This window comes from Coffea arabica, chromosome 2c, assembly GCF_036785885.1.
Source record: "Coffea arabica cultivar ET-39 chromosome 2c, Coffea Arabica ET-39 HiFi, whole genome shotgun sequence".
Lineage (NCBI taxonomy): Eukaryota > Viridiplantae > Streptophyta > Magnoliopsida > Gentianales > Rubiaceae > Coffea > Coffea arabica.
In genome coordinates this window covers 24,484,154-24,503,190 of record NC_092312.1, presented here as the reverse complement: position 1 = coordinate 24,503,190, position 19,037 = coordinate 24,484,154, and the positions used below count along the sequence as shown (strand labels likewise).

The following is a 19,037-nucleotide window of genomic DNA, read 5'->3' as shown; positions in this document are numbered from 1 at the left end:
ACAATCTTAAATTTTCAAGAGAATTAATTCCAGACTTCCTCTGGTGATGCACTAAAATAATTCAAGACTTATCCTCTACTCTTGACCATCTGCTGCATCGTATTTACTTCTGTTAAAAGAGAGACAAAGCGTCTCTTATGTTCAACAACAATGATCTCTTCCATGTAGTCCCTCCAAGAGCTAGTTTCATCAAATAGTCTACAGACCTTCTTCCTATGAAATCAAGTACAAAGAAATTTCATGAGTCTGATTAACCAACAATGGGGTCCGAGCTGCGACCTCAGCTCATAGCCCGCGGACGAGGGGCCTGGACGGTTGTCAGACCGTCCCAGGTAGTTCACGGCCTAGATGAGACCTCAAAAATTTGTGCGGCTCAGATCACGTCTTGTAATTCCATTTTCACGCCGTGTGGGATCCACAAAAATGTTGTTCTAATGTTACTCGCTGTTGTTCTATTGTTACACCTTGTACAGATGATATTACACCATGTACAAATGGTGTTACACCTTCCGGAGCGGTTGTCAGATGATGTTACACCATGTACAAATGGTGTTACACCTTCCGGAGCGATTGTTCTGACAACCGCTCCAGCCCTGCATCCATAGCCCAAAGAGTTTGGAATGCAGGTCGAAGAGGAACCACTCGAGGTGGACGTGGATCTGAAGCGGTCAAACCGACATGAATGTGACTTGATCCAATCTGGCACGGTAGAACAATAAATGACACCAAATCATAGAAGTGTTTTACAAGATTAATCTATAAGCAGACATCCCTATGAACAGTAACTCCCCACCTGGTATAAATATCCAACTCCTCACAAGCATCGGAGTTAAACCAGAGGAGAAGCCCCGCTTTCCTCTGCTGCTCTCATCTTTGTTGTGCTTCCAGGGTCATAGTTCGACCTTACCGAGTTCTCGCCCGCACGCTACCTGTTCCAAAGCTTATTATTAGTTGGTACTAATTTATGTGAAAGTTAAGTAGATCTTCTTGGAAATAAAATAATGGTTAGGGAAATTATTTGTGGCTATATACATTGCTTGAGTTGATAGCGGATTCGAAAGAATTTTCACCTTGAAAAGTCTAGTTTGATAGTTACGCTCTTGAGAAACTATTCCCTACAATGGTGGATGATGCTAACTACATTTAAACGTGGTCCTCCATGAAAACACTGAGAAATTATAATTATATGAAACACTAGTCAGTAATTTGTTCTTCTTCCTCTCCCTTTCCTTTCCCCCCTCGAGAGTTGGACCTTGCCGAAATTATACGTAAAGCATTTTATAAACTGTTACATTGAAATCCCCATGGCTGCTTTCTGTGTTGCGCAACTCTCTCTCTCTCTCTCTTGTTTCTGTTTCTTTCCTATTTTCTTGTTTGTTCTTAAGCGAGATGAATCTACCATTTGACGGGCCAAATTAGTTCAACATTGAATACAGGTCTATAAAATGTCAATACAATTTCAGGGGCAAGAAAGAAGAGCTGCTTCGACGAAGCTTAATTTGATGTAATAGCAAAACTTAATCTAATCTTTTTCAGGCAGAAGATGTCATAAGCTCAGCCAACCTAATTTTTGTCCTAAAAGATTATATGGCCGTGCTTTAGGTCCATCTTTTCTTGGCAAAACGCATGTGGGATGAGGACGACAGATTAATTAATCAAAAGACCAAATCGTTTTTTTTTTTTTTTTTTTTTGAAAAAAAGACCAAATTGTCATTTACACTGACAAATTGGCTTCGCGGTCGGCTTCAAATTCGAGACAGTACACATAATCATCCCGGCAGCCAACAAATATCTTGCCACCAATCATCACAGGGGAGGAGAAAATATCTCCTCCAAGCTCCAATCTAGCAATTTCTTGAACCATGTCATTCTCTGGTAGTTGACTCGCTCCTCCTGCGGCATCTAAGTTGATGCGGAGGACACTGATACTTCCAGAACTGGTGCAGACGCAGACTAACCTGAAAGTTACAAGGGACACTTTTTGTCTGAGCCAATTCATATTTGAGATTTATGTGGCCAGTCAACCAGAATTATGATTAGTTACCTATCAGCCAGATGGGAGGCATCAGAAGTTAGCTCTAAGTTCTCATCTATATACGCTGACGAAGTGATTGGATATCCAAGAGCTTGTTGCCAAAGTAAATCTCCATTTTCCTGGAATGAAAAGATTTTCTGTGAACAATTAAGCTTGGGTGAAAATTGACTGTCTCATAATCAGACAAAAGAGATCCCGCTACAATCACCCATTTACCCCATGCAGTCACCTCCTTGGACCTTCAGCATGTCAGTTACATTCAAAAGTTTCATGATAAATGAATCCAATTTGGAACAGTAAGAGAACTAATTGTATCACATGCATCTATATCATGGAAGGAAATCAATCCTATTTTTTATTGAATTTAAACACACAATCCTACACAATGGTCATACACTTCCAAGTGACACATGCGTAAGCAGATCAAATGGATTTCAACTTGTGAATGAGACATGACGTGTCCTCATCTAAGTGATTTAGCCAATATTCAGGAAACCAAATCCCACGAGTACGGAAAAATAATAAGCCTTACCAGTTTGAAAGAATAGATGCTTCCATCTCTAGAGCATACAAGTACCTGTGCAAGAAATGAAACTCATCTCAGCGAGTTCAATCTTCAAAAGCATTAGGTTTCAAGTATCAAAAATAAGTGGTAGACCTTTTCGTTCTTTGACCGTACTGCTAAAGTAATCAGCAAGACAGGCATACTTGAATAAAAGTACAATTAGTGGCATATTTTCATAACCATTGGTTTCACTTCAGCTATTGTACGTGTATATACAAACACTAATGGTCACAAAAGTCAATTCAGAGTCTAATTAGTAATGACAAAGCATATTGATATATTCATGACACTTGTCTTTGCAGCACATAAATGCTTTAATTTTTACACACTACATATGGTATCCTGCAATTTTAGAACAAATTCACATCTCGAAAGTGCCCATAGAATGAGCTAGTACATTGACGATTTATATTCTTTTGGGATGATTCTGGTTTTTCATCTATTGTAATCAACAAGCAAGCAACAACTAAAACATTATCTAGTTAATAACCACGCTTCAGGCTACCATATATTAGAGGTGATAACTACTCTAGCTCCAACAAGTCAAATGATCCTAACAGAGGGCTAACCCTAATCCATCTACTATTTTTTCTCCATCCATTCCAATATTTTGTCCATCAAAATATTTATCTTCTAAGAAGTGTCGGTAATAGCTCTAGCTGTTTCTCATAAGTTCGAATCCATTTCATTGCTGAGAGATAGGAGAATCATTTATTTTAGAAATTTTACCTGGGAGGGCAGTGTCTCAGATATGCATGGTCCAGCAAATATTGGCCCACCACAAAGTGCCTGAGATAGAAACAAATGGAATGAGCTTTAAGAGTCAATATCCAGGGAACAAAGCCAAAATGAAGTACAGGATCTTGTTTCAGCCTTTTCACTGCAAGTTAACCAACAATTAATGACTCTCCACGCCTCACAAGGGGTATTCCCCTTGTCTCATTATTCTTGTAACATCTGTTAATTGACAAAGTGCTAACATGCAAGTTCTAGAAGATGCCATTAGCACATTGCTAAAAAATTAAAATCTTAAAACCCCAAAAAAAAGGGTCCTCCATCAGGCCACCTCCTACTGATTTTGGTACAGCACCATCTGTCCTCGTCCACCAAACCTTTTATTCTCATTTGATAACTGCATTCTAGATAGATACAGCAGTTGCTGATACACATACCTCAGAAACACTATCAGCACCCTCACATGCAGACAGAACACAGAGTCACTCTCAGATGAGAAAAGGTACATGGGTACAAAGTCACAACTGCACAAACAAATTTGTTCACTCATTCCACAGGAAATGCACAAGCATATGGGCTGGATCTGAAATGTTGACGTTGCTATGGTATGGAAAACGGATCTTTTGAGCAATAATACCAGAATCAGAGGCACGACGTGGAAAGAAAAGTTGGTTGGATTGGTAGCAGGGAAGGTGGCTGCTACAACAAACGTTTGGAGAAAGGGAATTTATGGCTGGGGCTAATGATTTCTTAGTTAGATTGAGGTGGTATTGAGGACAGCGGCAGTTTGTTCAAGGAAGAAGGTGGGCTGGTTGGAGGAATAGTGGCAGAAGGAAGATAACATGGAGGGTTTTAAGTAGAGAGGAAGTGGAGGTGGTAACTGCATTGGAGTTCCAATGGTTAGGAAGCACAGTGAAGGAAAGGGACACTGTGTTACAGCAATGGCAGGGGCAAATAGGACAGGAAGGGAGAGGCCCACGGTGGCTGGCAAAATGGGTTGTTCCAAGGAGGTAGGGATAAGTGGGTGGAGGAAAAAGGAAATTCTCAATGGTTTGGCATTTCTATTTACTGTACATTTCCGTTTATTACGTTTGTTAAAATCTGTGTCTCATAGGAGGGGTACTCTTGAGGTGTAGTTACCATGTACCTTCCATTTTGCACCCCAGAAAGGATGGGAAGGAAGAATTTGAATGGGCGACAATTGCACTCCTAATTAAAGACAAGGAACAAAAACCTACATAACTATTGTCCTTTTCCTATTTCTGATTCTCGGGTGTACTTGTATATCTGTTTATTTCTTCAAATAATTTCGTAGCCCTGAATGTATATTCTGAAGGGGTTTCAATGATGAACCTATATATTTATTTCTCTTCCCAAGGATGCTAGTGTAGTTTCCAACATATCAGAAAACCTATTGGTAATCCAGACATCTCTCAGAGGATCTGAGCCTAATTAACCCTGAGTGGTATGTAATCTCTCCTGAGAATCAATTAATAGTAGAGCACTAAGATACGTATCCAGCAATTGGAATTTAACACAAATAGGTGATTTAATAGGTCCATTAACTGAGACATGTAGCCATACCTTCCAAAGAATGGATCCATCAGCATCCAATGAAACAATATTGCCATCAACCAAGCAGCAAATAACTGGAAGACAACGACGGGGTTATATGAAAGTGGCTCTTGACCACCCAGATGTATTAATTTTGTGAAGTCTGTGGGTACAAGATTTTAGACTCTGAATACAATACAGAAATTTGAAGTGCCTGAGAGAAATAAATCTACACAATATCCATGCAAACATCCCACCAGCATTTTTTTCCCCAGAAATGGCACACATATACTAATGAAGTAGGAAGCAACAAGGTTGGTAATAAGTAATTCTAACATACCATTTCCATTGTTAAAATTGATTAAAACAGATCCAAATACAGGTGCTTCTAAGTCCTGGATCCATGATTTACTGCATGATAAATCCTGCATGAAAACATAGCTTAATCCCAGATAGATTCCCAGCAGATGAAAAAAGATGGGCAGCCAAGAACAATACTCATATCATAAGGAACTTAATTATCTCAGAGTACCGCATATGTACACTTGTTTCTAACATGCAGCATGAAAAAGAAAACTAAATCTAAGGTCCCAAAAACTAACAATAACCCCATCTGAGGTGCACTGAGGATCAGGGAGGACAGCTACAATGTCTGCATAGGAGGCCAAGGGAGACAGAGGGGCATTGTCAGTTTTATGGCGATGGCAGAAAGGGAATGGGAGCAAGGACCGCAGCAGCATGGTGGTTTCTGAGGAAGTTGCTGTAATCAAAGCAGTAGCATGACTGGTATTCAGTGGGCTGTAATTCTATGAATATGAAATGAAACAAAACAAAAAGGACAAGAAGAAGAGAGAAGAAAAATGGATTGTTCTTTTCAGCAAAAACTTGTTATATTCCAAAATCAATGGAAGATCCTGGATTTCACATCTGAAACTAGAGAAGGAACCAGACCCATAGACTTTAAAAAGTCATTGGCATATTTGAACCAAAACAAATACAGAGTGCCAAAATTTAACATCAGAATAGTCTAATTGCCACATGGGTTTTGTGCCCAAAACAGACATCTATCTCGCCTTCTTACACAGTTCAGAAACTTGCATAAAGAACATCCTTCATTTAATCTGACATCAATGGTGTAAACACCAAATTCAACAGAAGTTAAGAGTTGCAGATCTAATACCTTTAAGGAATATGCAGTCAGTATCCCACTAGTAGATGCCACAAAGAGCTTCTCACGCATCTAAAAATTTGGAATTGTCAAATTTGGATGCAAGTTATCAGTAATGCAGAGTATAGTGGTAGAGGATACTACAAATGATAACAGCATGTACACCAAAAAGCCATAGAGAATTAAGAGGAAAAGAAGCTTCTTTAGAGTTAAGTGGTTATTTTTGCATAGATCCATTAAAAAAAATTGCACATTAAAAAGCATAAGCAGACGTATGCCAATTGGATAAAGAGAAAAACCCTAAAAAAATTGTATGCTGAAAGAGGGGAGCAAGTAGTTAGAATAAGGTCTCATATAGCCTTTGAATTCCAATTATATTCTTGTAAACTAAATTTTCACTTATATAAGAAAGGCATTTTATGTAAATCAGAAAATGGAATTCTATTATAACATTTAAAATCCTGAAGCTTTACCCAGATAGTAACAGCTTTAATGGAATTTATCAAATCACGCTTTCATCGTTTTTCAAAATTATAAACTACCTCCGGCAGCAGGGGTTAAAGTTGAGCCACTTACCAAAAGTCAGCTTCCTTTGAACTGCCATTACCAACTAGAAATCATAATGCGGTGGCTAACAGTATTCAAAGTCATAAGTACCTTTACGTTTCTTCAAATTAACATCTTCATACTGACAATTAAATTTCCCAAAGAAGTTTCTGAAAACCAAACCACCTATTAAATTTCCTATTGACAACAATGTTTACAAGATGGGTCTACGAAGTGAAAGTCAACCAGTCAAAGAGACAAAGCACTAAACTCCTCCACAATTAGCCACTTCTACTTAAAGGAAAAATAACTGCAACTTAACGGTACACACGAGGAAAAAAGAAAGGAAATTAAGATTAAATAATGGATGACAAACCTCATCAAGAGCAGGTGCACCAAATATACTCCCCCCGCAATAAAGTTTGTAACTACAAGAATAGCCTTTATAATCAAGTCCATACAGATTGTGGTCATATGATCCACACCTGCAGAGAAGATTGCCAAAATGCATTAAAATTTGGATTATATGTAGAGAGAAGCTGCCAGTGAAGTGTGCCTGGTTAATTTTATTATTATTTGGAAAAACTTTTTTTACTTGCATCGCAAACATGTTTTCCACTCACCTTTTTATCCCACATACATCACAACACAAACATTGCTCCAGTAATTATTCTAAAAACCAGTCCATATAGAAAAGCTTAGGTTCCAAGTTCCCTTTGGCAGATTGTGGGTGGCTAAAATGGGGAATAATAGCTGAAAATTATTCTATTGGCTCATAAGGCTACAAACCTGACATTACAGATTGCCAGCAATAAACAAGGGAACCCACCAACCCTGACTGAACCTCAAATAACCAGGAAATAAAGATGACTAACTGAAGGAAATGTAAAAAATTGGAGCCAATTAACTGCTTCCAAAACATTCAATGAACTTAAGGCTGTGATGATTATATTCTGCTATCAAGCACTAGACCTAAATATTACAAGAATTTTAAGGACATTAGTATCTTTTCCATTGTCCACATATCACTCATTCCTTTTGCTTGTCGGAAGAATCTCTGAAATAAATTAAAAGTTCCCAAAATCCGAAATGTTTAACACATGGCTGTAAACTAAGAACTCCAGCAAACACCTTTCCTGTCTTTCTTCCTTTTTAAAATCTTTTCAATGAAATTGACAGTTTTTCTCAAAAACCATCAATTACAACCCAAAAACCATTCCTTTTTTTTTTTGGAGTGGTGCACTTCGAGGAAATGCATCCAAGGGTCCCTTGACTCTATATGCTTGAACAAAATCATGCATACATGCAAGCATTGAGAAGAATAAAGTTTCCTAAAGTATAATGAATTATGGAAAACTATACTCCCTCTAAAGAAAGAAAGAAGAAGCACAAAATAAAACATTACCAGACCAAGTGCCTCAGCTTATCCACCACTGGTTGAGATTTAACCTTCATATAACAAAGGAAAAACAGGTAAAGCTGATGTAGTTTTTACCCAGTTTGAAGCTATTCTGGAAAGGGAAACTAAATAATAAAGTACATGCATTAATAGTTGAAATTTTGGATATGATGATTTACCATCGGTAATTATCCATAACATTTAAAATGCTATTTAATTATCACTGAAATAAGGCAAATCTAAGCCTCTTTATATGCCAAAATACACTCAAGCATATCTGAATAAAGATTTCACCCAAGAAAACCAAGTACATAATTCCATAAGTAGGGACCTATCAGAAAAGAAGGCACTAGCTACTCATGGAAAACAGTTTGTATTGCTCAAGGCTAACCAAGTGTGACTTGGACATTACTATCAGAAAACAAGGTGCTAGCTACTCATGGAAAACAGTTTGTATAGGTTTTGCACAAGGCTAACCGAGCACAACTTGCATATTCCAATGTGATTCAAGTACAGATCAGGGGAATTTTAACAGCACTTGCTATAACACAAATATTTCACTTTCTCATTAGTTAAATTTCACAACCAACCTTCTCAACTGATAACAAAACTACAGTACCAACATCAGGACATAAATGTTCAACCTCACAAGGAAAGAATAGTTTTTTGCTTTTCAAAAAAAAGAAAAGAAAACAAGAATCTGTTTTGCAAATTGTTAATACACTATCAAAGTTCATACTGTAATTTTTGGATCTTAAAATCATGGTTAAGATGAAGGATAAATACTTATGATGGAACTAAGCAAGTTCCAAAACTTGCTATAAACACCTCATGAATGAACACAAATAACTAAGAAACTGATAGTTCAGGTTTAGAAATCAATTGAGGTAATGAACTTCTTCATCAACATATAATATCATCTACAGAGAGGGAGTTAATATGCTTTCATTTAGCAAATAAAAGAGTTATGCACCAGAGTTTATTTGCAAGTGAATTTGTAAAAATACAAATGCAACAAGCAACTTATTGTTTACCAACACCATGTCCAATTCAGTGGTCCTTAATCTATTGCAACATACTTTTAGCATTTGCCAGAGTAACATTGACAAGATCTTTCAAGTCTAGGACTCAGGCTGGAAAGTATCCAAAAGTATAATTAGTCAGTCCCATTTAAAACATTTGTATCTTTTCTAGATTAGAGATTACAAATTTGAAGTCACCAAACAATGTAAACAATGATTGGTCACCTGTTTTACAAATAAATCGACATTAATTTTCATTTTTATTGCCACTTTCTACATGTTTATAAGACGGCATAAGCTATGCATTTGCTAATAAAGGTACCCTTTTGTCCACAGAGATTTAGAAAAAATTTTATTGCTTCAACATTTCCTGAATTGAGACTTGCTGTACTCTCCCTTTTGATTTTTTTTTTAGGTCTTTCAGAGGTGGATTGTCTCCTCAAAACATTGTCTAAAAGACTTTTTTAAAGACAATGGGAAAAATCTTATTTTCATTACTGGGAATAGGCTGGAATTGTGAGAAGAGAGGAAGGAAAACAATGGGAAAATCAGTGGGAGCTGGTGCAGACTGGAATCAGTAAAAAAAATAAAAAATAAAAAAATAAGCACCCACGGGATTGAGACTACAAGGAGAAGGAAGAAGTGGAAAGGGCAATGGGTACAACAATCAGAAAGCAAACAGGAAAGATAAAGGGCAGGCAGTAACAACAGTGAGGAAAGTAGCTTGTTATGAACTTAACATCACAAATAAGGACACATGGTGAAAACATACATCTACATAATCAGCCAGTAACAAATCAAGAGAGAAGGAATGGTCCAAAAAGCAACAGGTAAGCATTTATTGTAGCTTTAGAATTGGAATGCACTTCAGTTGATGTATGAAAGGAGTACTTGCACTTTTAAATTACACACAATGCTCTTTAGGCTTTGAATTACTGAGATCCAAGTAAGCCTTTCACTTTTCCATTCATCTTATAATGGACCCCTAATGTTCCATGCAACCCTCAAGCACAATAACAAACAAAAAGCAACGAGAAGATTAACCAAATGTAGTTCAAGCATGTGCAATTGTATAAGAACAGAGAAAATGATTACAACAATCATACCTCACCACCAGTTTGAAACCTCCAACAGATGCTGCCATCCGACAGATGCAGAAAATAGATGTTTCCTTGATAGCATCCAACTACAACCTACAAAACAAATTTTCTCAGAGCAAAAATACTAAAAGAAACACAGTTGAGAGCAAGACATAACCTGTGAAAAGTCATCCAAAACTGCAGCCGAACTTTCTATTCTTCCTTCAAGTCTGACCTCCCATAACACAAAGCCGCTGCATCAATTAAAAGGCAGTTAGTAAATTAGGAGTAAAACAATATAATGAAAATAGTGTGCCTAAAAGCAGCATTCTCTCACTCAAACAAATAGAACAGGCAAGCAATTCATGGAGAGCATCAATTCTTGATCCATTACATATTACAATGTCAAAAGGAAAAAGTGAAAAGCATGCTCTTAAATTGTTAATTTTGCATCACAAGGAAAACATAGTATAACTATGTCCATGACAGAGAAGAAATGAAACGAATGTACTATTTCAGCAGAAAAATATGCAACAATACCAGAAAAAGCTATTATGGTACTTTTATTTATGATTGAGTTCTCCAATTAACCGTTTTTTTCATGCCACATTGACTAGAAACTGACAAGATCTTTTTATCAAACATGTAATATTATGACCAATGAACTTGTTTTTTCAGAAACCTAGCTTAGAATCGATATGCAGTGTGATCACAAAACATAAGTACACCTCCAGGTTATGCTGCTCAACTGTTGTACACATTTCCTTTGCGGTCTGAACAATTCTAAGGTAGGCCATAACTACTTAAAAACAACTTACAAACTCTCAATCCCAAACTCGTACATAAAATCTACAAATGCAATCAAACATCCTAATAGGGAAGCATGCCATAGGGTGTGTCAATGCAAAACATACTATTTGAAAAATCCACAAGGATGATTTGATATGTAAGAGCTACGAAATCTTCCATACCTTCTGGCATCCACACAAACAAATTTCTTAGCGTGAGATCCAACAAAAAGGTAGACTTCACTCCCTTTACATACAATGAGTGGAGATGCATCAACACAAGACTCCATATTCACTTTCCATAATTCTTGCACAGAACCTTTTCTTTCTCTTGAAATTTGCTGAGAGGAGATTGTGTGACATAAATTATTATGCCCACCATTACAGTACATTATTTTGTTGCAACGGCTGACAGAACATGCTGCATTAAATGAATGAGAACTCCAGAAGCCATTATCTTTCAGATTACCATCCTTTGGAATGATGCACAAACTTGAATCTTTTTTCAATAATTTAGTAGGATGTTCTGTATTTGAATTGTCAACTGCTCCAAACATTCTTCTACGTGGCTTAATTCCATGAGGACTGCCAGTTTTGGAATACGCTGGGAGCAATATTTCATCCGTTACTCCTGAATCCACATTCACATTATCCTCATTTCTTGAGTCATAATGGGAAGAACCTATCTTCCTCTCAAGAGCCATTTGAAGCTTCAATGGGGTTGGAAAAGCATACAGTAATTTCATGTTGATTCCTAAGTTGTAAGCAACATATGCTGCAGACACCGAATTACCACCACTATGAAAAAAATTATCATGAATGGAGATGTTGTCAACCATCAAAGCTTCACTGAAAACCTGCTTAATTGGAGCCAAACATATTGGTCAGAAATACTTTCCTGAGGAAATAATACTAGCTTACTTACTAGCTCTAGTACAATCTAATTATGAACTAAAAAATTTAAAAAAACCAAAATGGATCTCTCTTTAATAGTAAAAAAAAAAAACGAAATCTTTAATGGTAAAACATTTCTATAAAGGTGCATATCAGAAAATACGTCCCACAGGCCCACCAAATGGCATATCAAGTTTGGAGCATTTCAACTTAGGAAGCAGATAAAAAATGTTAAATTTTTTATGCAAGAAATGCACTTCCGTATATACACAGCATACCCCACATTTGGACAGTGATATATCCATGGGTAGATTTCTCAATTAAATAAAAGCATGTTACCAAACTGTAGCATCAGATTTACACTTCGACACAGGCAGTAAAAGAAGTTTATTAGAAATAAAATAATCAACCCTTTTAGCTCTTCACCACCCTCTATTTTGAAAAAAGACCATTCTGAGAACAAATTTATAAGTCATCAGAAGAGATACATCAGCTGCTTTTTAAAGTAACATGAACTATTGTTTTTCATTCCTTTAGCTCTCTAGTTTTCTGTTCGAATGTTCACAAGCTACTCTATACTTCAATTAGCCACTTTTTATATTGTATCAATTCATCTTTGTGTATTTCTAATGTGTCATTTCATTTGGTATTACCTTCTTTAATCAAAAAAAGACAAGAATGGAAGGTTATCCATTATACAAGGCAAATCTGCAAAATTAAAAAATGCGATACTAACAGATGCCACAGCTATGAACCTAAGGAAGCACTGTATAAGTATGCATTTGTGTGTGTGTATATGTTTACAAGTAAAATTTTTAAAAAAAAATTTAGAACAAAATAAGTACAGCCAGCTCTTCAAAGACATGATTGATAAAATAAGTACCAAAAGTTTGATGATCCAGTGCTTGTACTAATACTTACCATATGTTAGTTAGAACTAGTCTTGATTAGAGTGAAAGAAAGAAGAGAGATGTCAAACTGGTTGGCAATGTCAAGATAAAAAATTACCAGCTAGCAGAGTTATAAGTTAGCACAAGCTAACAGTTCTCACATGTTTTGGTCATAAAAAACAATACTAAAGTTCACAATCACTCCAATCTACTCTATTCAAATGTAAGCAAAGCATGCAAAGACATACACAAGTTTTCCTACTTATTAATTCAGATTTACCAGATCACCAGAATATCCTGCAATTGGCACAATAATTTGAAAAGGGAAAAATTATAATAAAACTGAAGAAGTACCAAATGCTAATGCTAATTATGCAGAATGAGAGTTCAGTTTGGACAAACATCACAAAGAAGAAAAAAATAAAAAAGCAAGGAAAAACACTTAAATCATGAATACTTATCAAGAACCTTTTGTATAAATTTCAAGTCATCATTATCCCAAATTTCTCCAACATAACTCCGACCATGTGCCCTTGAACTTGAGGAATCATCCAACATATTATAATCCACTTTCCCCGAGGAAGTAGTAGGAAATGATTCACTAAAGAAGATACGACTAGGAATCAGTGCTTGTGGAAGTTTCTTGACCATCCAACTCCTAATTGAAGATTTAAAGTTTTCATTGCAGTCTTGCACTTTCTTTGGCACCAAATAAGCTTCAATACTTGAGATTTCTCCGTGCTTTTTTAGGCAAGTTACTGCTGCATCAACTATATGCGGATGTTCCCTCAATGTGTTCTCTATCTCTTCTAAAGCAATCCGCTGCCCATTGAATTTTATGGTGCGGTCTTCCCTTCCGATAAAAATAAAATCACCACTTTGAAGTTGTCTTGCAAGATCACCAGTTTTGAAGTAACCCTGTAGTCTTGGATCCCTGGAGGTATGATTAATAAAAGAAGTTTGTTGCAATTTTGCAGGGCCAAATGGAGTAATGGAAAGATGATCAAAGTATCCAACACCATTACACAGTCCACGAATGTAAATTTCTCCATATTTTGGTGCATTTTCCCCAATGAGCACCACATCACAGTTTGAAAGAGGTAAGCCAATCGGAACACTGCTCACAATCTCATTTTCCAAGATCAGTGGCAACTGCTTGCAATCAAAGTATGTACAATCACCTGCAACCTTGGTTTTAGAATTGAATATGTAAGATATTGAAGAAAGAAATGTGCAAGACATTGACTAAAACCAGGAGAAATGTTAGCGAGTTGCAGATCAGAATTTCCAAGGCTCCAAAAACATCAGATAAAATGTATGCATAATTTTTTTTTTTTTTTTTTTTTTTTTTTGGGGAGGAAGTGCAGTATCACCATCACAATATGCTGCGACACCTTGAGCAATCCATACACAGAGTTTGCATAGGCAACCATAAATACAGAAATTACAAATATGATCCTGGGCTGCAAAACTAATTCCAGAATGGCAAAACTGGCTGCAGTTTAGTGCATAAGATGCTCCTCTAACATACTACAAAAACCTTCCTAAGGGGATAGCATTATAACTAAGTCTTCATATAACAAAACTATATTGTAGGCGTTTCTGGAACTTGGTTCTCACAATAAACAATCACATACCCCACTTTCCAAATTTTCAAAACATAGGTGACAGGACCAGGTTAGTGTTAGGTACATACGTGATTTTGTGTCCAAAAAGTTTTGAGAAAAAAGGAATAAAGAAAAAAGAATCCTAGTTTTCGATGTACAAAAAATCAAAGGACAGTTTGATCAAGTCCAACAGTCTAAACTGCAATATCAACCAAACATAGTGGAGAAAGAACAGAAAAGATTGACTGAACCTGGACAGATCTACTAAGAAGATCCATTAAGAAGAAAATGGTAGATCTCTAAACATTTATGCCTCAGACGTTAATCTAAAGCATTTTTCAGCTATCAAGGAGGAGATGGCATTTCTTGAAATATGGCCATCAACTTTATTATGCCCCTTAGCTCAAATGGAAAGTTTCCTACAGAGTTGCATGTAGGTCTGACACCCCTTCTACCTTTATTGTTTGACAATCTTGTATTCTTATTTTAGGGGGTCCTAATTAAAGATAACATAGGCACTGGAAAAAGGAGCAGAAATGTAACAGCAAAACCAAAAAGCACTGAAGATATAGCTATTCCTGGTGGCATCTGATAAGTAGCAACAATTAAGTCTCCTAACCTCTGTACTCCCGTATAAGTTCAAGATAGCAGTATGGGGCAATAGCTTCAGCAAACTCTCACATAGGGACAGGTGCAAAACTTCACCAGTTAAAACTAGCAACTTCAAAGAACTACGAAGTCCCATATAATGTGGACCTTGCAAAGGAAGGAGGACTGCTCTCAATAGTGATGGAACTGCAACGAGCCTGTTAACAGAGTATATCTGTCAAAGAAACAAAAAAAGCAAATGCTCTTATACTCTGGACCATGAGCAAGAATGCAGGACCTTGGCACATGCATTTATCTTAAAGGAAGATAAAATCAAATTGCTAACTTTCTAAACTTATAATGCGTTTTTTTATATTTAGACATCTACTCCTGAGGTTACATAACCTTTGTAATTATTGAGAATAATGCAGCCACAGGAAAAAGGGAAATCAAAAACACAAAAAGTAAAAAAAAAAAAAATGTTCAGAATTGAGAAAAAATTATTCAACATGTTGAGATATATTGCTGCTTATTACTTTCGCAAAATTTATAACAATGTTTGAATCTCAAGTGCAGTATAACGAGAAGAAAGGTTTTTAAGATCTGCAATATATCAATTATAGCCTGTTTAGCTCCGTTGTTAAATCGTGCTCATTGTTCCATCACTTGGCTTCTTCTAGCTTTTTTGCAATGTAAGAATTTGGTTACATTCTTTACAAGACATACTACACATTGACATCCCAGAGAAAAAACAATTCAGGTATGCAGCGGCAATTAAACTTTGACATGTGGTCCAAGAGAATTACAACTTGCTTTTAAGAGAAATAAAGTACAGACAGACTATAGGCAGAAGACACCATCAACAACATATGATAAACTAGTTCCAGTGAACGTGAAGCTATTACATGTGCTTTCGTGAAGCATACTACTAAAGCATAAAAGCCAAAAACTTTTGCCTCATGTGAATAAGATATTAAATGGCTAAGTGGCCCAGAAGTTGTTTATGATCTCATTACATGTCCCCAAAGTAAAAATTTTTTTGCTTCCATCAGTGATATCATTTACATGACACCCCAAAAATTGACAAAGTTCTATCAAGTTTTAGTAGACAATTTTCAAATACTTTAGCTAGTTACCTGTAAAAAGTCAACCATGCAAAGTATATTCTCTTTCAGCACATTGAATGGAGGTACAACTAACGTAGAAGTAGTTAGTATGCCACTCAGAAATTCTTGCAAATGATCAATAAAGCTTATGGATGTCTTGAAAACCAGATAATCTTGTCCATGCATGGGATATAAGTCTTGCATCCATAGGAACCGATTTAGTAGACCTGAAAAAGGGCTGACAGAAAACATTGTGATGCAGATGAATATCAGAAGGAAATTCAAAATTCAAAGTAATGATTGGATTTAAACTAAGCATTTACAGTTGAGGCAGTTAAAATCCATAAGATGTTCCAATAAAGAGCCTAGAACACCAGCTAACCTGCTTCAGTACCACATACACCTTTAGGCTTTCCTGTTGATCCTGATGTGTACATCAAGTAACAAAAGAGTCTGGACGATTCACTTTCACAGGGCCATACTAAACTACATAAATGACTTTGTCTTTGAATGCACTGCCTAATAGAAATACACAAAACAGGACAATAGCCACGAGAAGCAAGCCAGTGTACATTATCGAGCTGATGAAAACAACCATCATCAACTAAACTTTCACACCCAATAATAAGATCAGCTCTTGAAGAAAACACAACTGACAGTATCCTTTCTTCGGGCCAAGATGGGTCTAGAGGCATGAATGACTCTCCACACCTTAAAACAGAGAGGACTGCAACAATGTACTCCACAGAAGGTTCCATATATATCCCAATTCTTCTTGGCATACATTTATCATGCAGCTTGGTAACCTGCTCTCCACTCAGGCTAAAAAAGCCCATAGATTCAGAATTTTTATCACTATTCGCCTGTTGCCCACCAAGTTTGTATCCTGCTCCAGAAATATGATAAGCAAAAACAAACACAAATAAACGTCAAGAATATTAACTTGGACAATTAAATTTCTCATCATTTACAGTTAGAAAAGGCAATGCTCCAATAAATATCTTTCAATTGATCCCTTCTTCATCCGTGTTACATCTCTTTCTTTACATTTTTTCTATTGAAAAGTAATCTAACGTTAAAATAACGCTTATTTTTTCACACAACGTCGAGCAGAAACATTAATTTCAGATTATGCAAGATTATGCAGAAACCAAGTACTTAGAACAAAAACTGACAGCTTTACCGTCCTTTTACACATTTACACGAATCAGATAGCTAAAACTGATTTTAACTTTTACAGAATTACACATTACTTCAGAATTTGCTACAAAAACTAAATTCACCATATCATCACATCAATATTATCATGAAACCATACAACTCTAACCCACAAAACCAAAACAAAACAAATAAAAAAAAATCATCTTTCTGCATTAGTACCAGATTGAGGTTTGATAATATGGGGGTCATCAGCACCATCAAGAATGCGCCTGAGCCGAGAACTCAGAGAATTAACTGCAGAGAGAATTTCAGAATAAGTAAAGCACTCGTCGCCTCCGTAAACCGGTGGCTGCTTAGACAATAAAGGCGGTGCCGTTTTGGAGTCAACTAATTCAGGATTAGAAACAGGTCTAATCTGCTGGTCGAAGCTCAAGTGACCGTCGTATTGCTGGGAAATTAGTTTAGCGCCACCGGAGGCGTGTATGACGGCGATTTTGTCAGGTGAGTTTGTGGCGGCATTTTGGAATAAGTGTGATACGCAGCATATAGGAAGCTTCAGCTCTGGCGGCATTGGTGGTGGTGGTGGTGGTGGTGGTGGTGGTGCATCGTTCGCCATGGTGGGTGGTTTGGGAAAAGACAGGGCCAGAGTTTTGTATTCAAGACGATTTCACCAAAAGCGTGCTGCCACCCACGTCTTTTTCCTACTGGATGGATTTTCATCACTTTTTTGTTGGGCCAATAACTCCAACATTTTTAAATATTCTGTGGGCCACTAATGTTAAAATAAATCAATTTGCAAATCGATGAATACTTATAAATTATGTAAGGCCTGTTTGATAACGCAATTAATCACTTAAACTTAATCAATTTAAATCTTAATATATTCAGACGAATAACTAAAAATTGAACATCTGAATTAATTAAGTGATACTGAATTTTCTAAACAAAACGTGCTCTCAAAAATAAGTGATAAACTATTCACTTATTTCTGAATGTGATATACACTTAAATGTATTTGATTTAATACTTAACAATTCAATAATTTAATGGATTTAGATTTTATAGTTCAATTTTCAAATTTCAGTTTTATCAAACACACTCTAAACCACTGGGTGCGTTTAATAAAATTGAAATCCGAAATCTAAAATCATAAGTTTTAATCCATTAAGTTATTTAATTATTAAATACTAAGGGTGCATTTGATAAAACTGAAATCTAAAATCTAAATCTATTAAACTATTGAATTGTTAAATTAAATCTAATACATTTGAGTGCATATCATATTCAGTGATAAGTGAATAACTTGTCACTTAATTCTGGGAGCAAGTTTTGTCTGGGAAATTCAGTGACACTTAATTAATTTAAATATTTAATTTTTTATTATCAAACGGTCTGAATATGTTAAGATCTGAATCTGTTAAATTTAAATGCTGAATTGAGTTATCAAACAAGGCATAAATTTGACACATTTGAATGTATATCACATTAAATAATAAGTGAATAACTTATCACTTATTTTTAAGAGCAAATTTTTTTTAGAAAATTCAATGCCACTTAATTAATTCAGATGTTTAATGTTTTGTTATCAAACACATTTGAATATGTTAAAATCTTAATCAATTAAGTTTAAATGTTGAATTGAGTTATCAAATATGACTTTAAAAACTTATAGGCATATTGCCTACAATTTGCCATTCACTAGTGCTTTGGCACACTTTCCTTGTGTGCTTATTCCAAAATATATAATTAAATTTTTTAGAATAAGTCATTGTACGTAGAATTATGTTAGAGTATGTATATTTTTTGTCCAAAAACCTATAAATACTACCCTTTTTTATTTAGGAAGTTATTATATTTAAAATTATGATAGAGAAAAAGAAAGAATGTATCTAATTATAGT

General features: G+C 35.9%; 1 protein-coding gene across 4 annotated transcripts; it reads right to left on the bottom strand.

Annotated features, from left to right (window-relative positions):
• Positions 1-1,464: 1,464 nt before the first annotated feature.
• Positions 1,465-17,850, bottom strand: LOC113727018 (putative acyl-activating enzyme 19). 4 transcript variants are annotated; one of them, XM_027250970.2, is made up of 17 exons: positions 17,357-17,849; positions 16,359-16,862; positions 16,007-16,203; positions 14,902-15,105; positions 13,144-13,863; positions 11,075-11,748; positions 10,282-10,357; positions 10,131-10,217; positions 8,009-8,052; positions 6,980-7,088; positions 6,070-6,129; positions 5,230-5,314; positions 4,920-4,984; positions 3,330-3,389; positions 2,568-2,612; positions 2,045-2,154; positions 1,465-1,958 (listed from the first exon to the last, which is right to left on the bottom strand). In XM_027250970.2, the coding sequence occupies exons 1-17, from the start codon at positions 17,751-17,753 to the stop codon at positions 1,715-1,717; spliced, it is 3,681 nt and encodes a 1,226-aa protein (XP_027106771.2). In that variant the 5' UTR covers positions 17,754-17,849; the 3' UTR covers positions 1,465-1,714. The 4 variants fall into 4 exon arrangements, 3 of the variants coding, with proteins under 3 accessions (XP_027106771.2, XP_027106772.2, XP_071931545.1); XM_027250971.2 differs by lacking the exon at positions 2,568-2,612 and having other exon boundaries at positions 17,357-17,850; XM_072075444.1 differs by lacking the exon at positions 17,357-17,849 and having other exon boundaries at positions 16,007-16,214; positions 16,359-16,499.
• Positions 17,851-19,037: the final 1,187 nt, after the last annotated feature.